Source organism: Hyperoodon ampullatus (genome assembly GCF_949752795.1).
Source record: "Hyperoodon ampullatus genome assembly, chromosome: 9".
Taxonomy (NCBI): Eukaryota; Metazoa; Chordata; class Mammalia; order Artiodactyla; family Ziphiidae; genus Hyperoodon; species Hyperoodon ampullatus.
Window position 1 is genome coordinate 105,699,062 of NC_136922.1, and position 22,546 is coordinate 105,721,607.

A 22,546-nucleotide genomic window follows, 5' to 3' on the forward strand; every position below is an offset into this window, starting at 1 on the left:
TCTCTCTACTAGGACATTTCTCACTGTTGTGGGGCCCAAAGCTCGTGTGACTTGGGGGACCCTCCTCAGAAAAAAACTCTGGTAACGAGCACAAGTTTGGGCCTGAGAAGGGGCCCTGTGTCTTCAGCTTCTCCAGCCACCGGCCTGTGTCCCTGCCGGGTTCACCTTCCTGCGAGTTCTCCAGATTTGGCGGCTTCTCCCCGGAAAGCACACCCTCCAGCTCAGGGCCCCTGATGTGTGCATGTGTGTGATTATCACTTGATTATCTTCCTGATTAGGACCTTAATGCCTCCTTCACACCAGCATGGGAATTTAGAGTAAGGGAGGGGATGCGGGGCGGGAATCTACTTACACAGGAGGCACGCGGCTCAGGAGCGTGGGGCCCTCTGTCCAGGAGCGGCTGCCCTCTTGCCCGGCACGGGGGGCGGCAGGAGGCCCTAGGAGGCAAGGGTCTGCCCCCAGGACCGGGCCACGGGACCAGCACAGAGACCAGAGACCGGCTGACTCTTCCCCTCCCCGTCCCTGAGCCTCGGGAAATCCAGCTCTTAGCAGCATCTCCTGCCTTCCTCACATTTGTCTGAATCCTGGCAGAGGCCCACGCTGGGACCCCCTACTTCAAAAATAAACTTGAATTCAGACTGAGAGCTTTGTTATAAAGTGCTTCCTCAGGGGAGGGGTACAAGTCAGCAAACGTGCTTCTTGTTTCCGAGTCACTGAAAGGCCGTCGTAAGATCCAGTTTCTCTGTGTGTCCAGCACTGAGCGTGTCCTCTGTCTGCTTTATTAGACGTTTGCTTATCCACTGAGTGGTGAGTGGGCGGACGGCTGGATGAATGAACGTCTCTGACACGTGGTCCCCTGCCCGGGCGTGCAGCGGGTGAATAGCAGGCAGCGGCCTACGTGCTGGAGGCTCCCTCTGGTGCCTATGGTGAAAGTGGGGAGGAGAGAGCAGGGAAAACCCAAAGAAGGACGACCACGCAGGAACAGGAGCGCAGCACACCAGCCCGGGTTTCCTCCTCCCCTAGCCATCTTTCTGTTCAAAGCTTTTCTTAGCTGAAGTTGTTCTCAGTGGTCCAAATACAAAGGCTTAAACAGTGGCCCCTGTAAGGTGGGCAGAGCTGGGCAGGCACAGCTCTCCTCTCTCCTCTGCACCAGCTGGGAGGCTGGACTGGAGCCACCTGAAGGTGCGCTCCCTCAGGTGTCCCATGGCTGATGCTGGATGCCAGCTGGGCCCCGAGCTGTGCTGGCAGGGACATCTGACACGTGACTGGGCTTTCCCACAGTGTGATGGGCGGTCTCGACGGGGAGCAGCCCAGGCCAGAGAGAGCCCGGGGCGGGAGCACATGGCCTCCCATGACCCAGCCTCGGAAGCCACATACGTCACTTCTGCTGCATCCTGTTGGTTCAGCGGCTGCAGAGGACCGCTCCCGGTCCAGGGGAAGGGGCCAAGGCCTCACCTCTTATTAGTGGGAGAGCGTCAAGTCCCAGAAATGTTGCCAGGGCCAATTTTGGAAAATACTGTCTGCCACACTAAGCAAGGTGTCGAGCTCAGTAGAGGAATTTACACTAAGGTGTAAATGACTCCCCAGGGAAACAAAGAGCATTAATAACCCAAAAATGCTGTCAAGAGGGTTTTATGGGTTCAGCCTTGGAAGATGCCTCTGAGGTTTGTCTACTCCCAAGTGGCTGTGCACCCTAAGATCTCCCCCGACATGAGTCCACCCGGTAGTTAAATTCATGGACCAAGTGTGGCACGGGAGCCTACAGGGCCTCGGGAAAAACCATAAAAGGTAGTCGGTCAAGCTTACGAGCCTGGGGGTTTGGAAGCCATAGACACAGAAGGCCTCCTGTGAACCTCTTGCTTTAGGCGATGGTCTAGCCACTTCTGCAGCAATTATAAATTCAGGAACATCTTACTTTCTGCTTTTGGAGGCAGTCTATGAATTTACATTGTACCTCTAAGAAAACACAGTCTGCTTCCTGACTATTGCATTCTCGACAGAAAATCCAGGCAGCAGGGAATTCATGGTGTGCCCGGCCCGCCCCAGTGGTGAGCTGGAGCATCAGATACAGGGAAATAACTAAAGTGTAGAAATGGCAGACAACTGAATTGAAAGCAGGAGGATGAGCATTCTTAGTCTTGCCGTGCCGGCAGCGGGGCTGTCTGTGACCTCTGGCCATTCAGAAACGCAGAGAGAATGTAGATGTGTCTCTGCACCCCTCCCCCACCCTGAGCTGCACAGCTCATAGAAATGTGTGTGCGTGGTCCGATTTAGCCTTCTGCTCCTGATAAAATGGGTCTTGGCCTTCCCGCCTGCCCCAGGAAGATGAGGCTGCAGGAGCCAGTCCTGCAGGAGCATGTGCATCGGAAGAGCCCTGAGAGAGCACGGCAGCACGTTCCCCAGAGGACTCTGAAGCCTCTCATTTCCCTTCTGTCTCATGTTTGCGGCCCCTAGTCTGCCTTGGGGTTCTTTTCAGCCAGACCCCGTCCCGTGCGGCCTGTCGGCCTGGGGAAGCCTGGGCTGCAGCAGTCGGGGAGACGTAAGCCTGCCTCTGTCCCCAGCCTCCCGGGACCCACCGTCTCTCCCCGCTGCCTCTCCCCACGCCCTTCCAGGTCTGCACGACCCTCCATCACCCCTGTGGGCCCTCGTTTTCCGGCATCTAGTGCAGAGGTCGCCCCCTGGGGGATTGCAGGTCCGGCCTCAGCTTGCGAATGGAAGTAGAAGTCTCTCTTCCTTGTTAAAGTGCTGTCGGAAGACAGATGAGCGAGTGTCCTTTCCTGGGCGCGGGTCCTTTGCAGACCCCCTAGATGGCTGGCGTTCTGTCTCATACTTCTGAGTGGTACTGACCTACAGCTCCAACTCCATGGGTTTGTCTGACGTTGAGGACCTCAGGAACTTTGTGACCTACTCTGGACCCACCTAGGTCTATACTATGGCGTTTGCCACCTGCTTGGTCTACAAAGTCGCACCTCGTGTCTGCTCTCCAGCCAGCAGGGCAGGGAAGAGGCAGTAGCGGCCCCCCCTGTCCTTTAAAGGAGGACCTGGAGTTACTCAGACCTTCTGACCTAGCCCATGGGCAAGAGTTCCCCCCTTCACACCGGACTTCACACCTCCCCCCCACACACACGGGAGGCAGGGAAGGGTCTTTATTCTGGAAGACCATGTGCCCAGCTGTGATTCTTTGCTTCCTTTCCTAAAAGAAAGGATGGGTTTTTGGGGAACAGGTCACGTGCCACCTCCCCAAGAGCTTTCTCTAATTTCCCCCCAAAAGAAAAAGACCTTCTGTGTCCCCAACCCCTACGGTCCTGAGGTTTCTGCTCAGCTGGGTGAGGGGTGGGAGTGGTGGTCATATTTTGTTTACTACATTTCAGACTATAGAATTTCATCTCTCCCGTGCTCTGGCATAGGGTTTAGGATGTATTGAGCCCTCAGTCTTTAACTCCATCAAGTTAATTTCTCTCAACCTCCAGTTTCTCAGCTGTAAAAAGGGGCTTAATCCAGGGTTCTTGGGAGTATCCAAGATTAGCAAAGGCAAGTGAAGTATGTGGCGAGGGTGAAGGCTGTAGAATAAAACATGACATCCCTCAGACGCACATTTACTTGTTGATCATCAGGCTCGGGAAGGACGGTGGAGGTTTCTCTGCCAGTCGTGAGCAGACACGGCGGAGGCGTGGTGGGGCCTCGGGGGAGCACAGGGCGGGAGAGGCATCCGGGCAGGAGAGCCGGCCATCTGCGGAGCGAGGAAGCCTCGGGCTGTGGCTCCGACCCAAGCCTGGCACTGAGACTCCTGCTGATGTTGTGTCCCCGTGGTGATTGCTGGTGACTCTCCTGGTTGAAGACTGTGCGGGGAGTGCTCGGCAGTAACGCACCAGGTCCGGTCCGGGAGGGTGGGCGGAACCTCGGCGTGTAATTGCAGGCGATTGGATCTGAAGAGGAGCGACTGATGTAGCACCAGGAGGGCTGTCAGTGGTAGATGAGTTGTTTCACTTTCGCAAAGTGCTTGCGACAGGCTCCGGCACATGTTAGATATGTGTTAAACCAAAAAGTGCCCTTGAATCTGACTGGGGTTCAGGAAGGGTCCCAGTCACCGCAGGTCCCCAGCATGTTGGGTGGAAGCTGAGACAAGCCAACTCGATCCGCCCACTGGAGGCTGGGACGGTCCGTGCCAGGGCCTGCAGGATGCAGCCCAGCACACTCAGCATCAGACGTGTGTGTGTGGGTGCGTGTGTGCGTGTGCGCCGGGGGCAGAGGAGGCCAGGTCTAGCCCAGCTTGTTGTTAGGGCTCAGGCCAGCGGGCACCCCCCATCCTTGTCAGGTCTGGCTTAGAAATTCACCCTGCTGAGTTTCAGGGCAGAATTCAGCTGACTCTCTCCTACCAGCATTCTCCCAGCAAGGAGCTGGTTCTATGGCAGCCAGTACAGTCATGACCTTGTGCGGACTCCTGGGGCTACCATAACAAAAGACCACAAACCGGATGGCTTTAAACGGCAGAGATGTATCGTTCCAATTCTAGAAGCTGAAAGTCTGAAATCAGGGTGTCTCTTCCAGCTTCTGGTGGTGGCATGCTTGCTGTTCCTTGGCTTGTAGACGCATCACCCCCACTCTCCGCCTTTGCCATCACCTGGCATTGTCCCCTGTCTGTCTCTGTGTCTCTTTACTTTTCCTCATGAGGTCACCAGTCATATCGGATTAGGGGCCCCTGCCCGCCTCCAGTACGACCTCATCTTAACGTACATCTTAATTACATCTGCAGTGACCCCATTTCCAAATAAGGTCACATTGATGGGTACCAGAGATTAGGATGTCATGTCTTTTAGGGGGACACAGTTCAACCTACAACAAACTTTTAAGCAGAACCTACTCTTCTTCTGTTCAAGTAGGTGTACTCCCCCCCCAACCCCAGTAATTTGGAAGCCTGTTTCCTATATGCTAATAAGACCTTCAACTGAAAAAAAAGCACGCAACCCAAAAGATGCAAGTTGTGTCTTAACCAGGGACCTTACTGAGGACTGTAGCCTGGGAGACAGCCTCTCAGCGAGCTCGGAGGGACTGTTCCAAAGAGGAAAGGGAGGAACCAGGATGTACAGGAGTTTTTGCTGAAAAAGTCATGTGATCAAATATCAAAAAAGTACTGCTAGTCACAAAAACCAGATGTCTCAAGTTCATGGTTGTAGGGCTTTTCTATGTATGGGAAGATGCAGGAGCCTGGTCTCACTGAAATTATTCCTAGATCGGCATCATCACGATCTAGGGCCAGTATCCTGTTTTTCTCCATCCTGAATTCCCCTCAGGGCGCACCGCGGGCTGCGGTGGCTGGTGGCTTTAAGGCAGCAGCATCCTTTGTTTACTGAAATGGCAGGTGACATTTTTCTGTCAGCAGACCGTAGGCGTGCATTTCCAGAATGCAGTGCCTGTTTGATCAGATGTGACATATTAACCGGCAAGTACACGGAAGTCACCCGCAGAGCTTTTGCTTAAAAGGGGCTTGTGCCCTTCCCCCACCCCAGTATACACTGACTGTGCTGCTGGAGTGGGCCCGAGCGTCCGTAACAGAAAGCACCCAGCATTCCCGCGTTTCCCTGAGAACCTCCCTAAGTGATTCCGGGCAACTGTGGTGGACCGACCTTGGGGGCCCCCTCTTATTCTGCATCTGGAAAACTCGAGAATTCCTCCTCTTGGCTGGACTGGCCTTCATCACCTTGAACCCGAAGGAGATTTTGTCCTTCCGGATATGGATATGCCCTTAACGTGTGTGGCGTGAATGACAACATTCACATAGTAGAGTTGTCTTCTCTGAGATACGATGACAAGAAATGAGGGAAATGGCCCATATCCTGCTGTGAGCTTCAGCTGCATGGATAAACAGTTCTGTCTCTTCACGTGAATGTCCCCAAATGTATCTTTCTTACTTGATTCTGAGAAGGTCCCTGGATGGGACAGGGAAGGTGGAAGGAAAGCTGTATCCTCCCGTTCTCACGAGTTATTTGTACTTGCTCAGAAAGGCAAGTTTCTCCTGTTGTTCCAAGCCAAGCATTCATGCAGTTGATTTAGTTGATGAAATAGTTTTTTTTTCCCTGCAAAACTCTATCCATAAACTAATTTGATTCATGGCATTTAAGCCAACTGCCTCATTAAGCTAGAAGCCTGAAGAAAACATTTGGAGAATAGGGACATTCTCAATGAACACAAAAATGTCACGACCTCCTTTGCCTAATCCTTTTCCCCATCGTTTCTTATCCTTACTTTATCTCTTTAATGAGCAGCTAACTCACAGGAAAATAAAAACACCAAGGAACAATGTGTTAAAGGGCATTTGGGGAAAATAAACGGAAGCCACCCTTTGTGTATGGCCCGGCCTTTGGCATGGAGGAGTTTCTTTTTTATTTGTGATCATCTTGCTGTGGGGTGGAACTGAAAGGAACCTTTGCCAACACACACACCAGATATTTGTCATCCCTGAACTGTGTGGTTTCCAGATTCCCTTCTGACCAGCACATTTATTGTCTGAAGCCTGTGGTCCTTTTCTGCATCTGTGTCCTCTGAGCAGTGCACTGAGCTCAGTGGAAATACTCTGGCATCGCTGACAGAAGGGACAGAAATGGTACTTGTCAGCCCAGCATCAGGCCTCCCTCTCCCCTGATTTTGTCTCTCTCACCCCTGCATGTGTGACCCCCTGCCCTGCACTGACCAGACCAAAGCAGGAGCGTTTCCTTTTGGTCTGAGGGCAAGTCCTAGGAATGAGGTGGGCACATGACAGGTGGATGAGAAGCTAGCAGTGCCTTCCTGCACCCCTGGGCCCGTCTGGGGATGAAGGTGGCAGGACCCCCCAAGGCTGCTGATGGTGCTGTCCCTCCCATTTCTGGAGGTCGCTCGGGGTCAAGGAGAAGCCTCAGAAGAGCTGTGTCAGCAGGGACTGTGTTGTCTGCTTGCTCTTGTGCGATGCTGCCTCTTCTAGAAGCCTTGGTTGCCCCCACCGCTTTTCTGTGGGGATTTTCTGGCCGTGAATGAATGTGCTGTGAGAGCCGTGGCCAGGCTCGCGCAGCTGGTTTCAGGCGGACGCCACCTCCTTGGCCCTCTGCCCCTCGTGTCCCGCTCACTCCCAGTGATTCCCCTCATGCCCTGATGTCCCCGCCCTCCCAGCCCTGCAGCACAGACGCCATTGAGCAGAATCACCCAAAAGTTGCATGGTGAATGGTGCCTATTTTTTCCAGCAGACCATCTGCTGGAGTCTGTTGCTCACTGTCCCATATGCACCGGCCAGACAGTCAGGTGGTGCTGGATAAAGTCATTTCTGAATCACTTCCTTCCACACCCGCACCTGAAAGTCACTTTGCCGGCCGCCAAAGACATTGGAAAATTACAAGCAATGGAGAGTTGGCTGACTTCCTTTTTTATCTTTCCCCCCTCAGCAGACCTTTGGGTTTTTATCGACTCTGCAGAAGCTTCTGAGTCGTTTCTCGGATGCCGCAAGGTCACAAACCACTGTCAGGGAGGACGTGTTAGAGGCAGCCACTGTGCCCCTTGTTTGACAGCTGGGGGCTTGTTCGGGGCCTCCGCGGTCGATAGCAGGATGGGCAGAACCCGAGACTCAGAGCCCCTTCACCGTCCTTCACTGATCAGCTGTGAGGCCGGCCTGGGACGCGTCCGGGTGATGGGAAGTCAGATATGCCAGGGGCTTCGTGGTGGATGAGACTCCACTGTCTGGTGCTGGTCCCGGGTCACACTGTGTCAGGGTCCCTGCAGGCTGCCGGCAGGCCTGGAGGAAGGCCCGCGGAGGGCCAGGGAGACTTAATTTAGAGGGAGGCCAGCACTTTCTGAAGGGAATAACTCCTAGCATTGCTGCTGCAGGCCCCACGCAACATGGGGGCTTGTCCCACTAAGAAACCAGGCCAGTGCAGCCAGTGATGGAGGGACAGACTGCCTGGGCGGCCAGTCTCCCGGGAGAAGGAGTTGCAGTGCCCCACTTTCAGTCCTGAACTTGGCTGTGGGATGCTTTTGTAGCCACTGCAGCAGGGCCCTGACTGATGCGGCCCTGACCCCCGGCCCCCCGCCGTCTCCGTCCTGCAGCCGGCATATCCCCGTGCCCCCTGGCCGGGCCGTCAGGCTGGCCCAGCTCCTGGCCTGCTGCCTTGCTTCTCTCATCTCTGTGACCCTTCCCTCCGCTGGCCATCACCCCTTGTCTCTACTCCGATTCACGTCATTCCCTGTGTGGTTGATGCACTCACTCTGTTTTCTCAGGTGCCTCAGTTACCTTTCTGTCACCACAGGCTCACAGAGCCGGTTTATGGTCTCCACCTAATAACGACCGGCGAATGGGACTCACAGTATGTGATTATAGAGCTGTATCGATCTTTATTTTAAAAACAAACCTAGGGGAATTTGGTTTATAAAACTACATAGCATGTACAAGGAGGAATCCGCCGACCTTAGAGCTGTTTCGCACCGAGATGCTCCTCTGACCCTCGCACTCTAATGAGTTGTACCTGGGAAGTGTCTTCTCTTGGCTTGTTCCAAAGACGCAGTAGAATTGTTCTTTCCAGAATAGATGACGGACCCTACAGCACTCACCCCTAGTCAAAACTCTAATTAGCCAAGACTCTTCGGGGCGGGCAGGAGTGATGGGTGCTCCCGGTGGAAGCCTGAGAGGATTGCTGCTTCCTCTTCGGTCCCGTAGAAGAGAAGGCCATTCTGTGCTTCTGCCGTGTGGAGTGAAACCACCTCCGTGCTTCACAGTGAGGAGCCTGCTGGCCTTTGAACGCCTTCCCCTCCTGCACGGCTGTGCGCGAGGGGGTCTGTGTGCCGGCACGACCCCGCGGCATCTCCTGCAAGTCGGTTTTCTGGGATTCAACCTGCAACACAGTTTACTTCCTCACTTGCTTCTGCCTGGGTGTGCCCTGCTTCAGAGTGAATGTATCTCCTCTAATTCTGTTTTTCTGATCATCTTAAAATAATAACCCACAACAGAACAATAATAAGTCAATCGGAAAGGACTTGCTGGGCTCATCATACTCAAATTTGTGCCCCACAAAATGGTTTTTAGACAGTTAGCCTCTGTTTGGTTGGGCCTTGATTGACTGAGTTTGATTGATTGGGTTTGCTGTGCTAGGGTTTGGGGGTCAGACCAGGCACCTCTGAGATGAAGGCATATCCCGGGCACAGGGAAGCCTCCTCAGAGGCTGTAGAAGTTAAATGACCCCGAGGGGGCTCGTGATTTCCTGTCCAGCTCCCGTGGTGCCCGGGCAGTACTGGCCGATACTCCATCCGTGCCATCCACAGTCCTCTGCTTTGTTTGTTTCCCTTAGAGGAGATTTTGAAGACCCACATCGCCCACTGGTGGTCTCCAGATGGTACGCGGCTCGCCTATGCCACCATCAACGACTCCCGGGTGCCGGTCATGGAGCTGCCCACCTACACCGGCTCCGCCTACCCGACCGTGAAGTCCTACCACTACCCCAAGGTAGGTGGGAAGCAGCAGCAGGACAGCTCTGCGTTATTCATCAGCTCCCCCGCCCAGCCGACTCCCAACGTGGAGCTGTGATAATCAGATGTGTTATGAGCAGTGCAGTAAACAGAGGCAAGATTAATTATTTCCCATTACATTGCATTAAATTCTCATTTTTGCTCAGTTGAATTTGTCGGCAGGTTTACTTTTAAATAATGGAACTACCGTTAATCATTTGTCTAAGCTTCATTGCAACCAAAATACATTACCTCCCTTGTGAGTCCATGGAGACAAAAACTCACACTGCCCACTCGGGGGCACCCTGTCCTCTAGTTCCTTTTTTAAATTCTGGGAGGTCAGAAAGACCCCTGTCTGCGCCTAGTCCCCTGGGCCTGGGCTGTTCTGTCCTTGGTCATGTTCTGGCCCATACTGTTTCTAATTGCTTCCCACAGAAAACCAGCAGAACAGCAAGGCTGCAGGAGTGGGGCAGGGGATGGATAGCTAAAGCCCGCTTCGTTAGCAAATCACAGCGTCCTGGCATGAAGGGAGGGCCTGATGCCGCAACCTCTACTGCCCACTCAGTTGGAGAGAGGCCGGTGCCCAAGAGAGCGGACACAGCTCTGCCTGCACCCACCTGGTGACAGGGTCCCCATGTCCACCCGGGGCTGCCTTGGAAGGACCCCTCCAGCCTCTGCCAGTGAGCCCTGGGCCTTGGCTTCCAAGCCATCAGAGGGCTCTGGGAGCTGATGCCACGTGCCGTGTATACCAGAAGTATGGGACGTGCCAGCCTACAGTTTGCAGCAAGACAGGCGACAATGTCCAAATGAGGCCAGTGATGTCCCCAGAGTCCCAAGCCAGAGAAAGGAAACACCAGGTGTATCAGTCAGCTCAGGCTCCGTAACAAGCACCACAGACTGTGTGGCTTAAACAACAGACATTTGTTTCTCACGGTTCAGGAGGCTGGAAGCCAGAGATCGCCTAGAAATGGAATGGTTTCCCTGGTGAATCCTTTTGTGAGAGCCCCCCCCCAATCCAGGAGTGATGTAATGACCTGAAATCCAGAAAGGTACAGGCCCCCTGATTTTACAGGGAGCTCTGGGACAGGTGCTCTGAAATTGGAATTATAAAGTCCAGATGGCTCAGGATTTGGGGTTTCACGTTTTAATAGAAAGTCAGCATGTTCTGGCCAACAGAATTCAGATGCCCACTTCCAAATCGGAGGCATAATCTGATGACCCATCTGACGCCTGCCCTGTGTGGGCCTGAGTCCCTTCCTCACCCCAGCATCTCCGTCTGTGGGGGCAGAGGAGCCTGGGCCGTCAGACCCAGCAGCCTTGTCTTTCCTGCCCTGGCAGGCCCGTGCTTGTCCAGGGAGGGGGAGCAGGGATGAGCAGCTTCCTCTTGAAGGACTCCGTCCTCCCCACGCTGAGCCTCTTGTGAATCTCCTGGCAGACTTAGTGCCCAGGCCAGTCCAGGCAGGAGGCGGCTCACTCACATCTCTGTCCCCTTTTACTTCCCAGGCTGGATGTGAAAACCCCGGTATCTCCCTGCACGTCATTGGCCTAAGTGGACCCACGCACGACCTGGAGATGATGCCGCCTGATGATCCACGGATGAGGTTTGCACCCTTTCCTCAATTATGTTAAGACGATAATAATGAAACCAGTGTCCATTTACATGGTCTCTTTAGGCTCAGATTTATTTTCCTGCTAATCTAAACATCCAAGAAAAAGGTACATTTTCTAAAATTTTCCTTACTGCTTTATGATTTGGTTTTTCTGGGAAAGGAACACCAGTCAAACCAATGCTACTCTTTCTTGCCTTATGTCAGGCCCAGATTCTCCTCCCTGGAGGCTGGGCTTCGGGGGCGGTGGGGGCAGGTAGGACTGGTCCACCACCCATGTCCAGAGGGAGCACATGGCCTGGCACGTGGCAGACTTTGGAGGGCATCCCTCGGATGAACAGCTGCAGTCTTTCCAAGAAAACCCATGTAATCGGACCTCTTGTGAATGGCGCCCCAGTTTCAGAGCATTATTTTAGAGCGTTAGTGTCTTTTGCCAGCTCCAGGAGCTGAGAGGTGAATCCTGTTCCAATAAACCAAATCTCCCAGTTGGTATAACAACCGTGTAGTTGGTGGAACATGTTGACAAAGGCAACTCTCCTGTCATTAAGGGCTGTAGGTGGATTTTGTTTCCTAATCAAGAGAACTGAGTAAAATCTATCTTTGTGAAGGGGTCTGAATATCAATTTCATCCTGTCCCAAAGTTCAAGCAGTCTGGGGACTGGTTATACTTCCAGAGTCCACTTATATCAGCGTTAAACCTCGCTCTGTTGAGAATATTGATGGGAGACTCAGAAGCAGAAGGGAATGGCACCAGGATCCACCCGTTTATAGATCTGCAAGTCTATACGTGGGCCCAGTTAAGTTGAGAATGATCCCTTCTGAGGGTCAGCAAATATCCAGCCCACATTTTGCCATGACTCCAGCCTGAGTCTTCACTATTCAGTTACAAAGCTCTACATTATTAGTAGCTTCTGGCAGCTTCCGGAAGGGCAGGAGCCGTGGCCTCAGCCACTCTTACTCCTCCACAGGCCCAGCTCAGGGCGAGGCACACGGGCACTTGGATCCACTGGTCCGTGATGGCGTGGACTCCTCCTGTGGTGGCTTCCACCGCTGTCCTTGGCAGGACCCACCTGCCTGGGGGCTCTGCAGGGTTCCGCCAAGGTTCTTTCAGCTCTTCTGTCTCCAGTGATGTGTAAAATGCTGTGAGGTCCTCAGGTGGACAGACCAAGCCCAGGGCTGCCCACGGCCTCTCGCTCCCCGCCCTGGAGCGGCCTTCCTTCTCATGCAGCTGGACCCAAGGCCTGACTCTCCACGGCCCCTCCTAGGGGAGGAGGTCCTTATTGTGCACTGGTCGGGGCGTCGAATCAGTTTGGCTGATGATGTTCTCGCTGGGATAGAAGAAACATTGCGATTATTGCTTTGTCTTCTCTGCCAAAGACCCAGGAATTTCATTGTTTTCTTCCAGCTCCATCCGTGCCAAGCCTCCTGGGGCCTGGTCCAGCAAACTCTCTGAATCAATATGGGAAAGTCACCTGGAAAATTTAAGCCATCTGTTTGAGTTAATTGAAAATCTCGTTTAGTCCATTTGGTGATGCTGTTTCCGCAGGCTTGATTAACTTCAAGGACAATGAAAAATTCACCTCCGTCAGGGCTGTTGAGATGCGGGCCTCAGGTTTTTTGCTTCTCCAGTTTCCTAAGCTAAACGCGGTGATGCTTTTCCTATGCAGTGTAAATCGCAGAATCTTAATGTCACGCTTTCTCATCTCCTTCTCTGTCACAGCCTTGGGATTTTTCAAAGTGAGCGCAGATCTGTCAGAGATCATGCAGTCAACGTGAGCAGCCATTTATCGAGCGTTGATTATTTGCGTCCGTTAGACTGAGAGTTTAGCATGAATGAAACACGGAGGTTACGATGTAGGGGAAGGATAGGCCTTGAATGAATGGTTATAAGCAAGTGAAGGATTGCAGGCTTGAGAAGGGGCATGTCGAGTGGGGGGCCTGGAAGAGGAGGCCCCCCAAGTCTGAGGCTTTCTTGCCCCTGCCCTGCCGATATTTGGGGCCAGGGGAATCCTTTGCTATGGGGGCTGCCCTCTGCATCGTGGGGACCTCAGCCACATCCTTGCCTTCCCCCAGTGGATGCCGCGTGACGATCAGAGATGCCCCAGACTGAGAACCACTGGTTCTCAGTCGCCAGCTGGCTGTCTGGGTCCAGATCCCAGTTCTGTGCTCTTGGGCAAGTTACTCTTCGCCTGCTCCATTCTGTTTCCTCAGCTGCAAAATGGGGATGAATATTAGTAATAAAAAGGTTTGCTCTTGTGGGTGACCGTGAATATTAGATAAGTCACGCAGCACAGGGCTGTCACCCCAACTCAAGGCTGTAAATCCTGCCTGTAGGCCGACAACACTGCCCTTTGGAACTCAGCCCTGCCCTGCCCACCCTCGGAACTTCAGGTCCATTTCTAACTGCCGGCCCAACATCTCCCTTAAACTGGCCAGGTTGTGATTCTCAGGCAAAGTAAATGAGCGTGTGTTGAAGATTTTATTTAGCTCATTAATTGATAAGGGAACCAGTGCGGTGTTAGAACCAGTCCAAAAGGCATTTGATAAGCTAGGTGTATGTGGACAGTTTGACAAAGAAATGTAAGGCTAAGTTTTGGGGTTACAGATACCCCGGGGCCCTAAACTGTAACCTTGGGGCTATCTGACCCACCATACAAAAATCCATGGAGACGTCTGCCCCAACAGGGGTGTGCAGGCCATCGCAAGCCAAACCCGGTGTTGCATTGGAAGATACGCGGCCATCTCGTTTGCCCTTTGCAGGTTTCAGAGAAATTCTCTAACTGTCTCTAAATGGCAACCCAAAGTGAACTCAGTGAAAGCGGAATTCTGCGTTCCCCCTGGAAACCTGCTCTGGGCAGCCTTCCCGTCTCTGCTCAGGGCAGCGACCTTCTGGCACTCAGGCCTCTGACTTCGCTGTGTGGCTTCCACAGGGTATTTCTCCCATGTAGCAGCATCCAATGGCGGTTCCCCTGTCCCGTCTCCCCTTCCGCCCCCCAGGGCCTCTCCTGAACCACGTCAGATCGCTGCGCCCTCCACTCAGAACTCCCTGCGCTTTCCCGTTTTCTCCGGGGTAAAAGCCCAACTTCCTACAGTGGCCTAAAAGACCCAAATGCCCTGCTAGCCTCTATTCCACCTCCCCCCACCCTCCTCAAGTCTGCAGGGCTCACCCCTTGTCCGGGCGTGGCCGGGGCCTGGCTCTGCCACAAAGCTCCTCCACACAGCTGGCCCGCAGGTGCTCTAGGTCCTGGCCAGCACCCTCCCCGCCCCACTCTAGTTTTCTTCACAGAAGGAATCCCAGCAGGATGGTCCCCACACTTTATTCCTGTGTCCCTTCCCCGCCCATCACCTAGAACATAAAACTCCATGAGGCAGGGATTTTGCCTGTTTTGCGCAAAGCCCGATCTCCAGTTCCGGAGCAGGGCCTGGCGTGTAGTACAAGCTTGGTAAACCTTTGCTGAATGGGCAAATGAAGTTTAAAATTAGCCAGTAAAGGGCTTCCCTGGTGGCGCAGTGGTTGAGAGTCCACCTGCCGATGCGGGGGACGAGGGTTCGTGCCCCGGTCCGGGAGGATCCCACATGCCGCGGAGCGGCTGGGCCCGTGAGCCATGGCCGCTGAGCCTGTGCGTCCAGAGCCTGTGCTCCGCAACGGGAGAGGCCACGACAGTGAGAGGCCCGCGTACCGCAAAAAAAAAAATTAGCCAGTAAAATCCTGTTTCATTGGAGCCACATTATTATGATGGTTTCCGTGCGCTTGTACATTGGATGTCTTAAGCTGAGTGCAGTTTAGGGGATCCTTTCTAATTACAGGAAGGTGATCTGACCTGTGACAAATCTGTCCTGTACACTATGTAAATGGCTAACAAGTCAGTTGCAAACCAACGGAATGTACAGATCTTGGTGCTGGTGCTGAAATCTCTTCAGAAGAGTCGTCATGATCTCAGAGTTTGTTTCAAAATGTGCAAGCGTCAAGTGTCAGTAAAACTGAAGGTGAAACACCAATGAATGTTGAGTTCTTAATGCTTTAGGTGTACTTCCGTTTTAGAGTTTTTGGTTCTCTGCTATTTTTACTTTACTATTTCATTTAAATTTCCTACACGTGAACTTTGTGCAATTGAAATAAAACTGCAGTATACACATGTTAAAAACAAACAAACAAAAAAATAAAACAAAAATCCTATTTCAGTAGGATTCTTGACGATATGGATTTCTTTGGTTATCCTAGTACTTTTCTAAGAACCAAAACTTTAAAAATATTTAGCCATTGCTGACATCCTGCTGTCTCAAATACAGGATGCCGTAGGGGAGACCACACTTTACCCATCCTGGGTTTTCAGCTGGGACTCTCACAACAAGAGAGATTAACAAAAGGAAAAAAAAGCCAGTTCATTCACGCGTGCGGTGCACATCACCTGGAAAAAAATCTCAACAAAAAACAGCTCAAAGCATCAATTTACAACTACAGCTTTTACAGCATTTTCAACCAGGAACAATAAATTCATAGAGAATTAACAGGACAAGGAAAGCAGGTTTAGGGTTCCAGGGGCGGCAGCCGTGGGAAGGTAGATAAACCAGAGGACCTAGTGGAGGAAGGTGTACTTGCAGGTTCTGCGGTGCACCTCTGGGCCAATAAGAGTCTGTCTCCAGGAAAAGGAGACTATTTCCTGCCTTCAGGCAGAAAGGGGGGAGTTTTTTTGGGTTTGCTGCTTCCTAATTGCCTTCAGCTCAAAATAATTTTCATGTCAAAAAGGCATATTCGGGGGTGACGTATTCTGGTTTCCTTCAACACTAAAGGAACTAACCTAGAAAAGGTAAAAATAAGACACTTACTTTGTGGAGGGATGGAAAAAGGAAGGAGACCTAAATAATGTCCTCAAAGATCTAGACAGGGACAAACAAAGAAATATGTAACAGTAAAAACGTAAGTGCCACAAAATAGGCATCAGCTCTTTTCAGAATTTTGCTGAAGGGGTGAGAAATACAGGGAGGAGGGTCGGGGGAGGAGGAGGGCTTGGAGGCCCAGGCAGGATTTGGCCTCACTGGGACATGGCTAGAGGGATATTCCAGGACCCTGGAGGGTGGAGGTGGTTCCTGGATCGGGGGTGAGGCCCGGTTGTGGTTGTGGATTGAATTATGAAACTGTGTGTGATCCCAGGACTATTTACATTCTCCTTTTCTCCTTCCAAAGTGGGCGTCTCCGTTTGCTGGCTTGCTCCCACCCTTGTCCTTCCCTTTGCCCTGCCCTTGGGAGCAAGGGCGTGGCTGTCGTGTCCCCTGGGCTGGTGGCTGCGTCCCCTGGGGGCCTCACACAGTCGGACGTGGGTCCCACCTTCTCCCACTCCACAGAGGCGGGGGCGAGGACCCCGAGGTTAAGGGATGGGTCTGAATCCACACAGAGCCTGAGGGGGGTCCTGAACTCAAGCCAGGCGGGTCACCCCTCCCTCCCCGCACAGCCTCCACGGAAAGATGCAGAGAGTTCTGGAAGGCCAGGGGTCACTTTTGGCAGGCTGGTCAGAGCCATCGAGAGGAAGAAGTCAGACGTTTCCTCTGTCAGCCGTCTCACCTTTATGGCATTCACTTCCCATCCTCTGTTGTTTGCTTGTCAACCAGCCTGAGCTCCCCTCCAAGAGTTCTCAGGGGAAGATGAAGACCGGGTCCCAAATTCTTGCCCTGGGAAACTCCTACTGGCATCGGCACGTGCCAGGTGGTGGGTTAGGCCCGTGATGGCCCCTCCACCTGTGGCTCGAGTCCAGGTACCGCGGCGCCTCGTGATCAGTGGTCGTGTGCAGCGTGGCGGGAGCATGGGTGGCGAGTGCCAGGGAGGGCGTCACACGCAGCCCCGCCACTCACGATGCCAGAGCAGAGCGGAGGCCACCTGGGAGAAGGGTTCCACCAAAGAGAGCTAAGGATGGTGACCCCAGTGGCACTGGGCCGAGGGAACGGGGGTGATGCCTCCCAAGCCTCTCCAGGAGGTGCAAGCACAGCTTCTCCTGTGGGTGGAAGAATCTAAGTGGAAAGCATTATGCCCCGCGGGCCCTGCAGTTTTTACCATTTCACGGAGAAGCCCAGCTGCACTGATAAAAACAAAAGCAGTTGTTTTTTGCTGATTTCTTCGGGCCTCTGCGGAGCTGCTGAGCTGGGTGTTGAATTAAGATGCAGCAGATCCCCAGCAGGATCATGCTGAAGACGTGTTGCACTACGCTGATGTGTGTTTCTATTCTCCTCCTACAAACACCCCATCAGATGCAGTCCAGCCGCCGGCCCGGGGCGCCCGTCCTGACTGCCTGGCAGCATCAGGTCGTCAGGGGGTTGTTCACAGAACCTGAGAAGGGAAGCAGGCGATGTGTCCCCGATGCTTCCGGGCTAGCGACGGCCTCTCCCCGCCCACCACCCCTCACTTTTATTTTATTTCACTTCCGTGTATTCACTTTACTTTCCAGCACCATGTGCCCCGTTCAGGGAACACCTTCCTTGGTCAGTGCAGGAGCTCTCGTGTATTTGTGCTTTTCAGCTTTATTCTCTACCCTCATGCTCCCCCACCTCTTAGGCACCGATTTAAAATGTGTTTGAGGGCTTCCCTGGTGGCGCAGTGGTTGGGAGTCCGCCTGCCGATGCAGGGGACGCGGGTTCGTGCCCCGGTCCGGGAGGATCCCACGTGCCGCGGAGCGATTGGGCCCATGAGCTATGGCCGCTGGGCCTGCGCGTCTGGAGCCTGTGCTCCGCGGGGGGAGAGGCCACAGCAGTGAGAGGCCCGCGTACCGCAAAAAAAAAAAAAAAAAAAAATAATAATAATAATAAAATGTGTTTGAGCAACCTTTTCCCCGTCAGTGATTGTAAAATGTACTCTTGCGTCTGTGTGTGTGCACTTTACACACATGGCACTGTGATACAGATACACAAACATAGATGTGTGTGCACGTCTGTGTGGATCTGTTGCCTCTTTTTTCACCCGGGACTCTGTAAAGACCTAGCACATCAATATGTGTGTGTGCAGCTCGCTGCTTCTAACTGTGCACATTCCCAGGAAGCTTGCCCTCTCGGGGGCGCCGCTGCCTCCAGTCTCCTCCTACAAGTGCATTGCCCGTGATGCACCGCCTTCTGACCTCGAGAGGAAAGGCAGCTTCTATCTGCCCAATCTGTAGGAAGTATGGACTCCCTGAGAGACTGGTATATTGGATCCAGTGCAAGCCTTTATTCAGGATTAGGGGCAAGACAGAGGTCATCAGAGCAATGGAAGCATCACAGAAAAACAGGGTCTTCATACCTAATGACCTGAGCCCCACCCCCGTCAACAATTAACCCCCACCTCCATTCTCACAACCACTACCATCACTACCACCACCACCATCATCACCACCACCATCACTACAATCACCTCCTCCACCACCATCACCATCGCCTCCATCACCACCACCATCTTCACCTCCTCTACCACCATCGCCACCATCATCATCATCACCATCACCATCACCTCCTCCACCACCATCAGTCACCACTATCATCACCATCACCACCACCATCATCACCATCACCACCACCATCATCACCATCATCATCACCACCACCATTGCCACCATCACCACCACCTCCATCACCACGACAACCGCCGTCACCACCACCTGACTTGCCCATCGTTGCTTTTTTAATTAGGGATAGAACCAAGGCTTGAACTCAAGATTCTGGACACCTAACCCACCACTCATATCATTGTTCAAGAGTTTTCACATGTACTGTGTTTCACTTTGTGCTTAAACTTTCAGGTGGCACAAAGATAGAAGACAATTTCTATAAGTCTCTCCTTCCTAGTTTCCTCCATCAGGGGTGTGGCCTGGGTTTGGGGTTTTTTAAAAGCTCCTCAGGTGATTCAGAAGTGTGGCCAACATGGAAAAGCCCTTCTCGGGAGCAGTAGTTTTCCTCTGGGATGGAAGGTCTGTCTCATTTTCAAAAAAATTTTTTTTTGAGTTTTATTTTTTATTTTATTTTTTTCATATCTTTATTACAGTATAACTGCTTCATAATGGTGTGTCAGTTTCTACTTTATAACAAAGTGAATGAGTTATACATACACATATGTCCCCATATATCTTCCCTCTTGCATCTCCCTCCCTCCCACTCTCCCTATCCCACCCATCTAGATGGTCACAAAGCACCGAGCTGATCTCCCTGTGCTATGCGGCTGCTTCCCACTAGCTATCTGTTTTACGTTTGGTAGTGTATATATGTCCATGTCACTCTCTCACTTTGTCCAGCTTACCTTTCCCCCTCCCCGTATCCTCAAGTCCATTCTCTAGTAGGTCTGCATCTTTATTCTCATCTTGCCCCTAGGTTCTTCTGATGATTTTCTTTCTTTTTTTTTTTTAGATTCCATATATATGTGTTAACATACGGTATTTGTTTTTCTCTTTCTGACTTACTTGACTCTGTATGACAGTCTCTAGGTCCATCCACCTCACTATAGATAACTCAGTTTCATTCCTTTTTATGGCTGAGTAATATTCCATTGTATATGTGTGCCACATCTTCTTTATCCACTCATCTTTTGATGGACACTTAGGTTGCTTGCATGTCCTGGCTATTGTAAACAGAGCTGCAATGAATATTTGGGTACATGACTCTTTGTGAATTATGGTTTTCTCAGGGTATATGCCCAGTAGTGGGATTGCTGGGTCGTATGGTAGTTGTATTTTCAGTTTTTTAAGGAACGTCCATATTGTTCTCCATAGTGGCTGTATCAATTTACATTCCCACCAACAGTACAAGAGGGTTCCCTTTTCTCCACACTCTCTCCAGCATTTATTGTTTGTAGATTTTTTTTTTTTTTTTTGTGGTACGCGGGCCTCTCACTGCCGTGGCCTCTCCCATTACGGAGAACAGGCTCCGGATGCACAGGCTCAGCGGCCATGGCTCACGGGCCCAGCCGCTCCGTGGCATGCGAGATCCTCCTGGACCGGGGCACAAACCCGCGTCCCCTGCATCAGCAGGCGGACTCTCAACCACTGTGCCACCAGGGAAGCCCTGTAGATTTTTTGATGATGGCCATTCTGACCGGTGTGAGATGATATCTCATTGTAGTTTTGATATGTATTTCTCTAATGATTAGTGATGTTGAGCATTCTTTCGTGTGTTTGTTGGCAATCTGTATATCTTCTTTGGAGAAATGTCTGTTTAGGTCTTCTGCCCATTTTTGGATTGGGTTGTTTGTTTTTTTGATATTGAGCTGCGTGAGTTGCTTGTATGTTTTGGAGATTAATCCTTTGTCAGTTGCTTCATTTGCGAATATTTTCTCCCATTCTGAGTGTTGTCTTTTCGTCTTGTTTATGGTTTCCTTTGCTGTGCAAAAGCTTTTCAGTTTCATTACATGTCATTTGTTTATCTTTGTTTTTATTTCCATTTCTCTAGGACGTGGGTCAAAAAGGATCTTGCTGTGATTTATGTCATAGAGTGTTCTGCCTATGTTTTCCTCTATGAGTTTGATGATGTCTGGCCTTACATTTAGGTCTTTAATCCATTTTGAGTTTATTTTTGTGTATGGTGTTAGGGAGTGTTCTAATTTCATTCTTTTACTGTCCAGTTTTCCCAGCACCACTTATTGAAGAGGCTGTCCTTTCTCCACTGTACATTCCTGCCTCCTTTATCAAAGATAAGGTGACCATATGTGCGTGGGTTTATCTCTGAGCTTTCTATCCTGTTCCACTGATCTATATTTCTGTTTTTGTGCCAGTACCATACTGTCTTGATTACTGTAGCTTTGTAGTATAGTCTGAAGTCAGGGAGCCTGATTCCTCCAGCTCCGTTTTTCTTTCTAAAGATTGCTTTTGCTATTCGGGGTCTTTTTTGTTTCCATTCAAATTGTGAAATTGTTTATTCTAGTTCTGTGAAAAATGCCAGTGCTAGTTTGATAGGGATTGTATTGAATCTGTAGATTGCTTTGGGTAGTAGAGTCATTTTCACACTGTTGATTCTTCCAATCCAAGAACATGGTATATCTCTCCATCTATTTGTATCATCTTTAATTTCTTTCATCAGTGTCTTATAATTTTCTGCATACAGGTCTTTTGTTTCTTTAGGTAGGTTTATTCCTAGATATTTTATTCTTTCTGTTGCAGTGGTAAATGGGTGTTGTTTTTTTTTGTAGTTTTTGGTTTTTTTGCGGTACACAGGCCTCTCACTGCTGTGGCCTCTCCCATTGCAGAGCACAGGCTCCGGACCCGCAGGCTCAGCGGCCATGGCCCATGGGCGCAGCCGCTCCACGGCATGTGGAATCTTCCCAGACCGGGGCACAAACCCGTGTCGCCTGCATTGGCAGGCGGACTCTCAACCACTGCGCCACCAGGGAAGCCCGGGAGTGTTTTCTTAATTTCACTTTCAGATTTATCATTGTTGGTGTATTGGAATGCAAGAGATTTCTGTGCATTAATTTTGTATCCTGCTACTTTACCAAATTCATCGATTAGCTCTAGTAGTTTTCTGGTAGCATCTTTAGGATTCTCTATGTACAGTGTCATGTCATCTGCAAACAGTGACAGCTTAACTTCTTCTTTTCCAATTTGGATTCCTTTTATTTCCTTTTCTTCTCTGATTGCTATGGCTAAAACTTCCAAAATTATGTTGAATAAGAGTGGTGAGAGTGGGTAACCTTGTCTTGTTGCTGATCTTAGTGGAAATGCTTTCAGTTTCTCGCCATTAAGGATGATGTTAGCTGTCGGTTTGTCATATATGGCCTTTATTATGTTGAGGAAAGTTCCCTCTATGCCTACTTTCTGGAGGGTTTTTATCATAAATGGGTGTTGAATTTTGTCGAAAGCTTTCTCTGCATCTATTGATGATCATATGGTTTTTCTCCTTCGATTTGTTAATATGGTGTATCACGTTGATGCATTTGCGTATGTTGAAGAATCCTTGCATTCCTGGGATAAACCTCACTTGATCATACTGTATGATCCTTTTAATGTGCTGTTGGATTCTGTTTGCTAATATTTTGTTGAGGATTTTTGCATCTATGTTCATCAGTGATATTGGCCTGTAGTTTTCTTTCTTTGTGACATCTTTGTCTGGTTTTGGTATCAGGGTGATGGTGGCCTCGTAGAATGAGTTTGGGAGTGTTCCTCTCTCTGCTATATTTTGGAAGAGTTTGAGAAGGATAGGTGTTAGCTCTTCTCTAAATGTTTGATAGAATTCGCCTGTGAAGCCATCTGGTCCTGGGCTTTTGTTTGTTGGAAGATTTTTCATCACAGTTTCAATTTCAGTGCTTGTGATTGGTCTGTTCATATTTTCTATTTCTTCCTGGTTCAGTCTCAGAAGGTTGTGCATTTCTAAGAATTTGTCCATTTCTTCTGGGTTGTCCATTTTATTGGCATAGAGTTGCTTGTAGTAATCTCTCATGATCCTTTGTATTTCTGCAGTGTCAGTTGTTACTTCTCCTTTTTCATTTCTAATTCTATTGATTTGAATCCTCTCTCCTTTTTTCTTGATAAGTTTGGCTA

The 22,546-nt window shown here is 50.9% G+C and overlaps 1 protein-coding gene across 5 annotated transcripts in view; it reads left to right on the forward strand.

Moving 5' to 3' along the window:
- Window positions 1–22,546, forward strand: part of DPP6 (dipeptidyl peptidase like 6) — a gene marked incomplete at both ends in the record, with an annotated part of 1,060,012 nt that overhangs the window by 925,265 nt on the left and 112,201 nt on the right. For all 5 annotated transcript variants that reach the window (XM_079711771.1, XM_079711773.1, XM_079711770.1 and 2 more), the window contains 2 exons: window positions 9,303–9,457; window positions 10,963–11,060. In XM_079711771.1, the coding sequence (XP_079567897.1) occupies window positions 9,303–9,457; window positions 10,963–11,060 (253 nt within the window). The remainder of the gene's footprint in view (window positions 1–9,302; window positions 9,458–10,962; window positions 11,061–22,546) is intronic.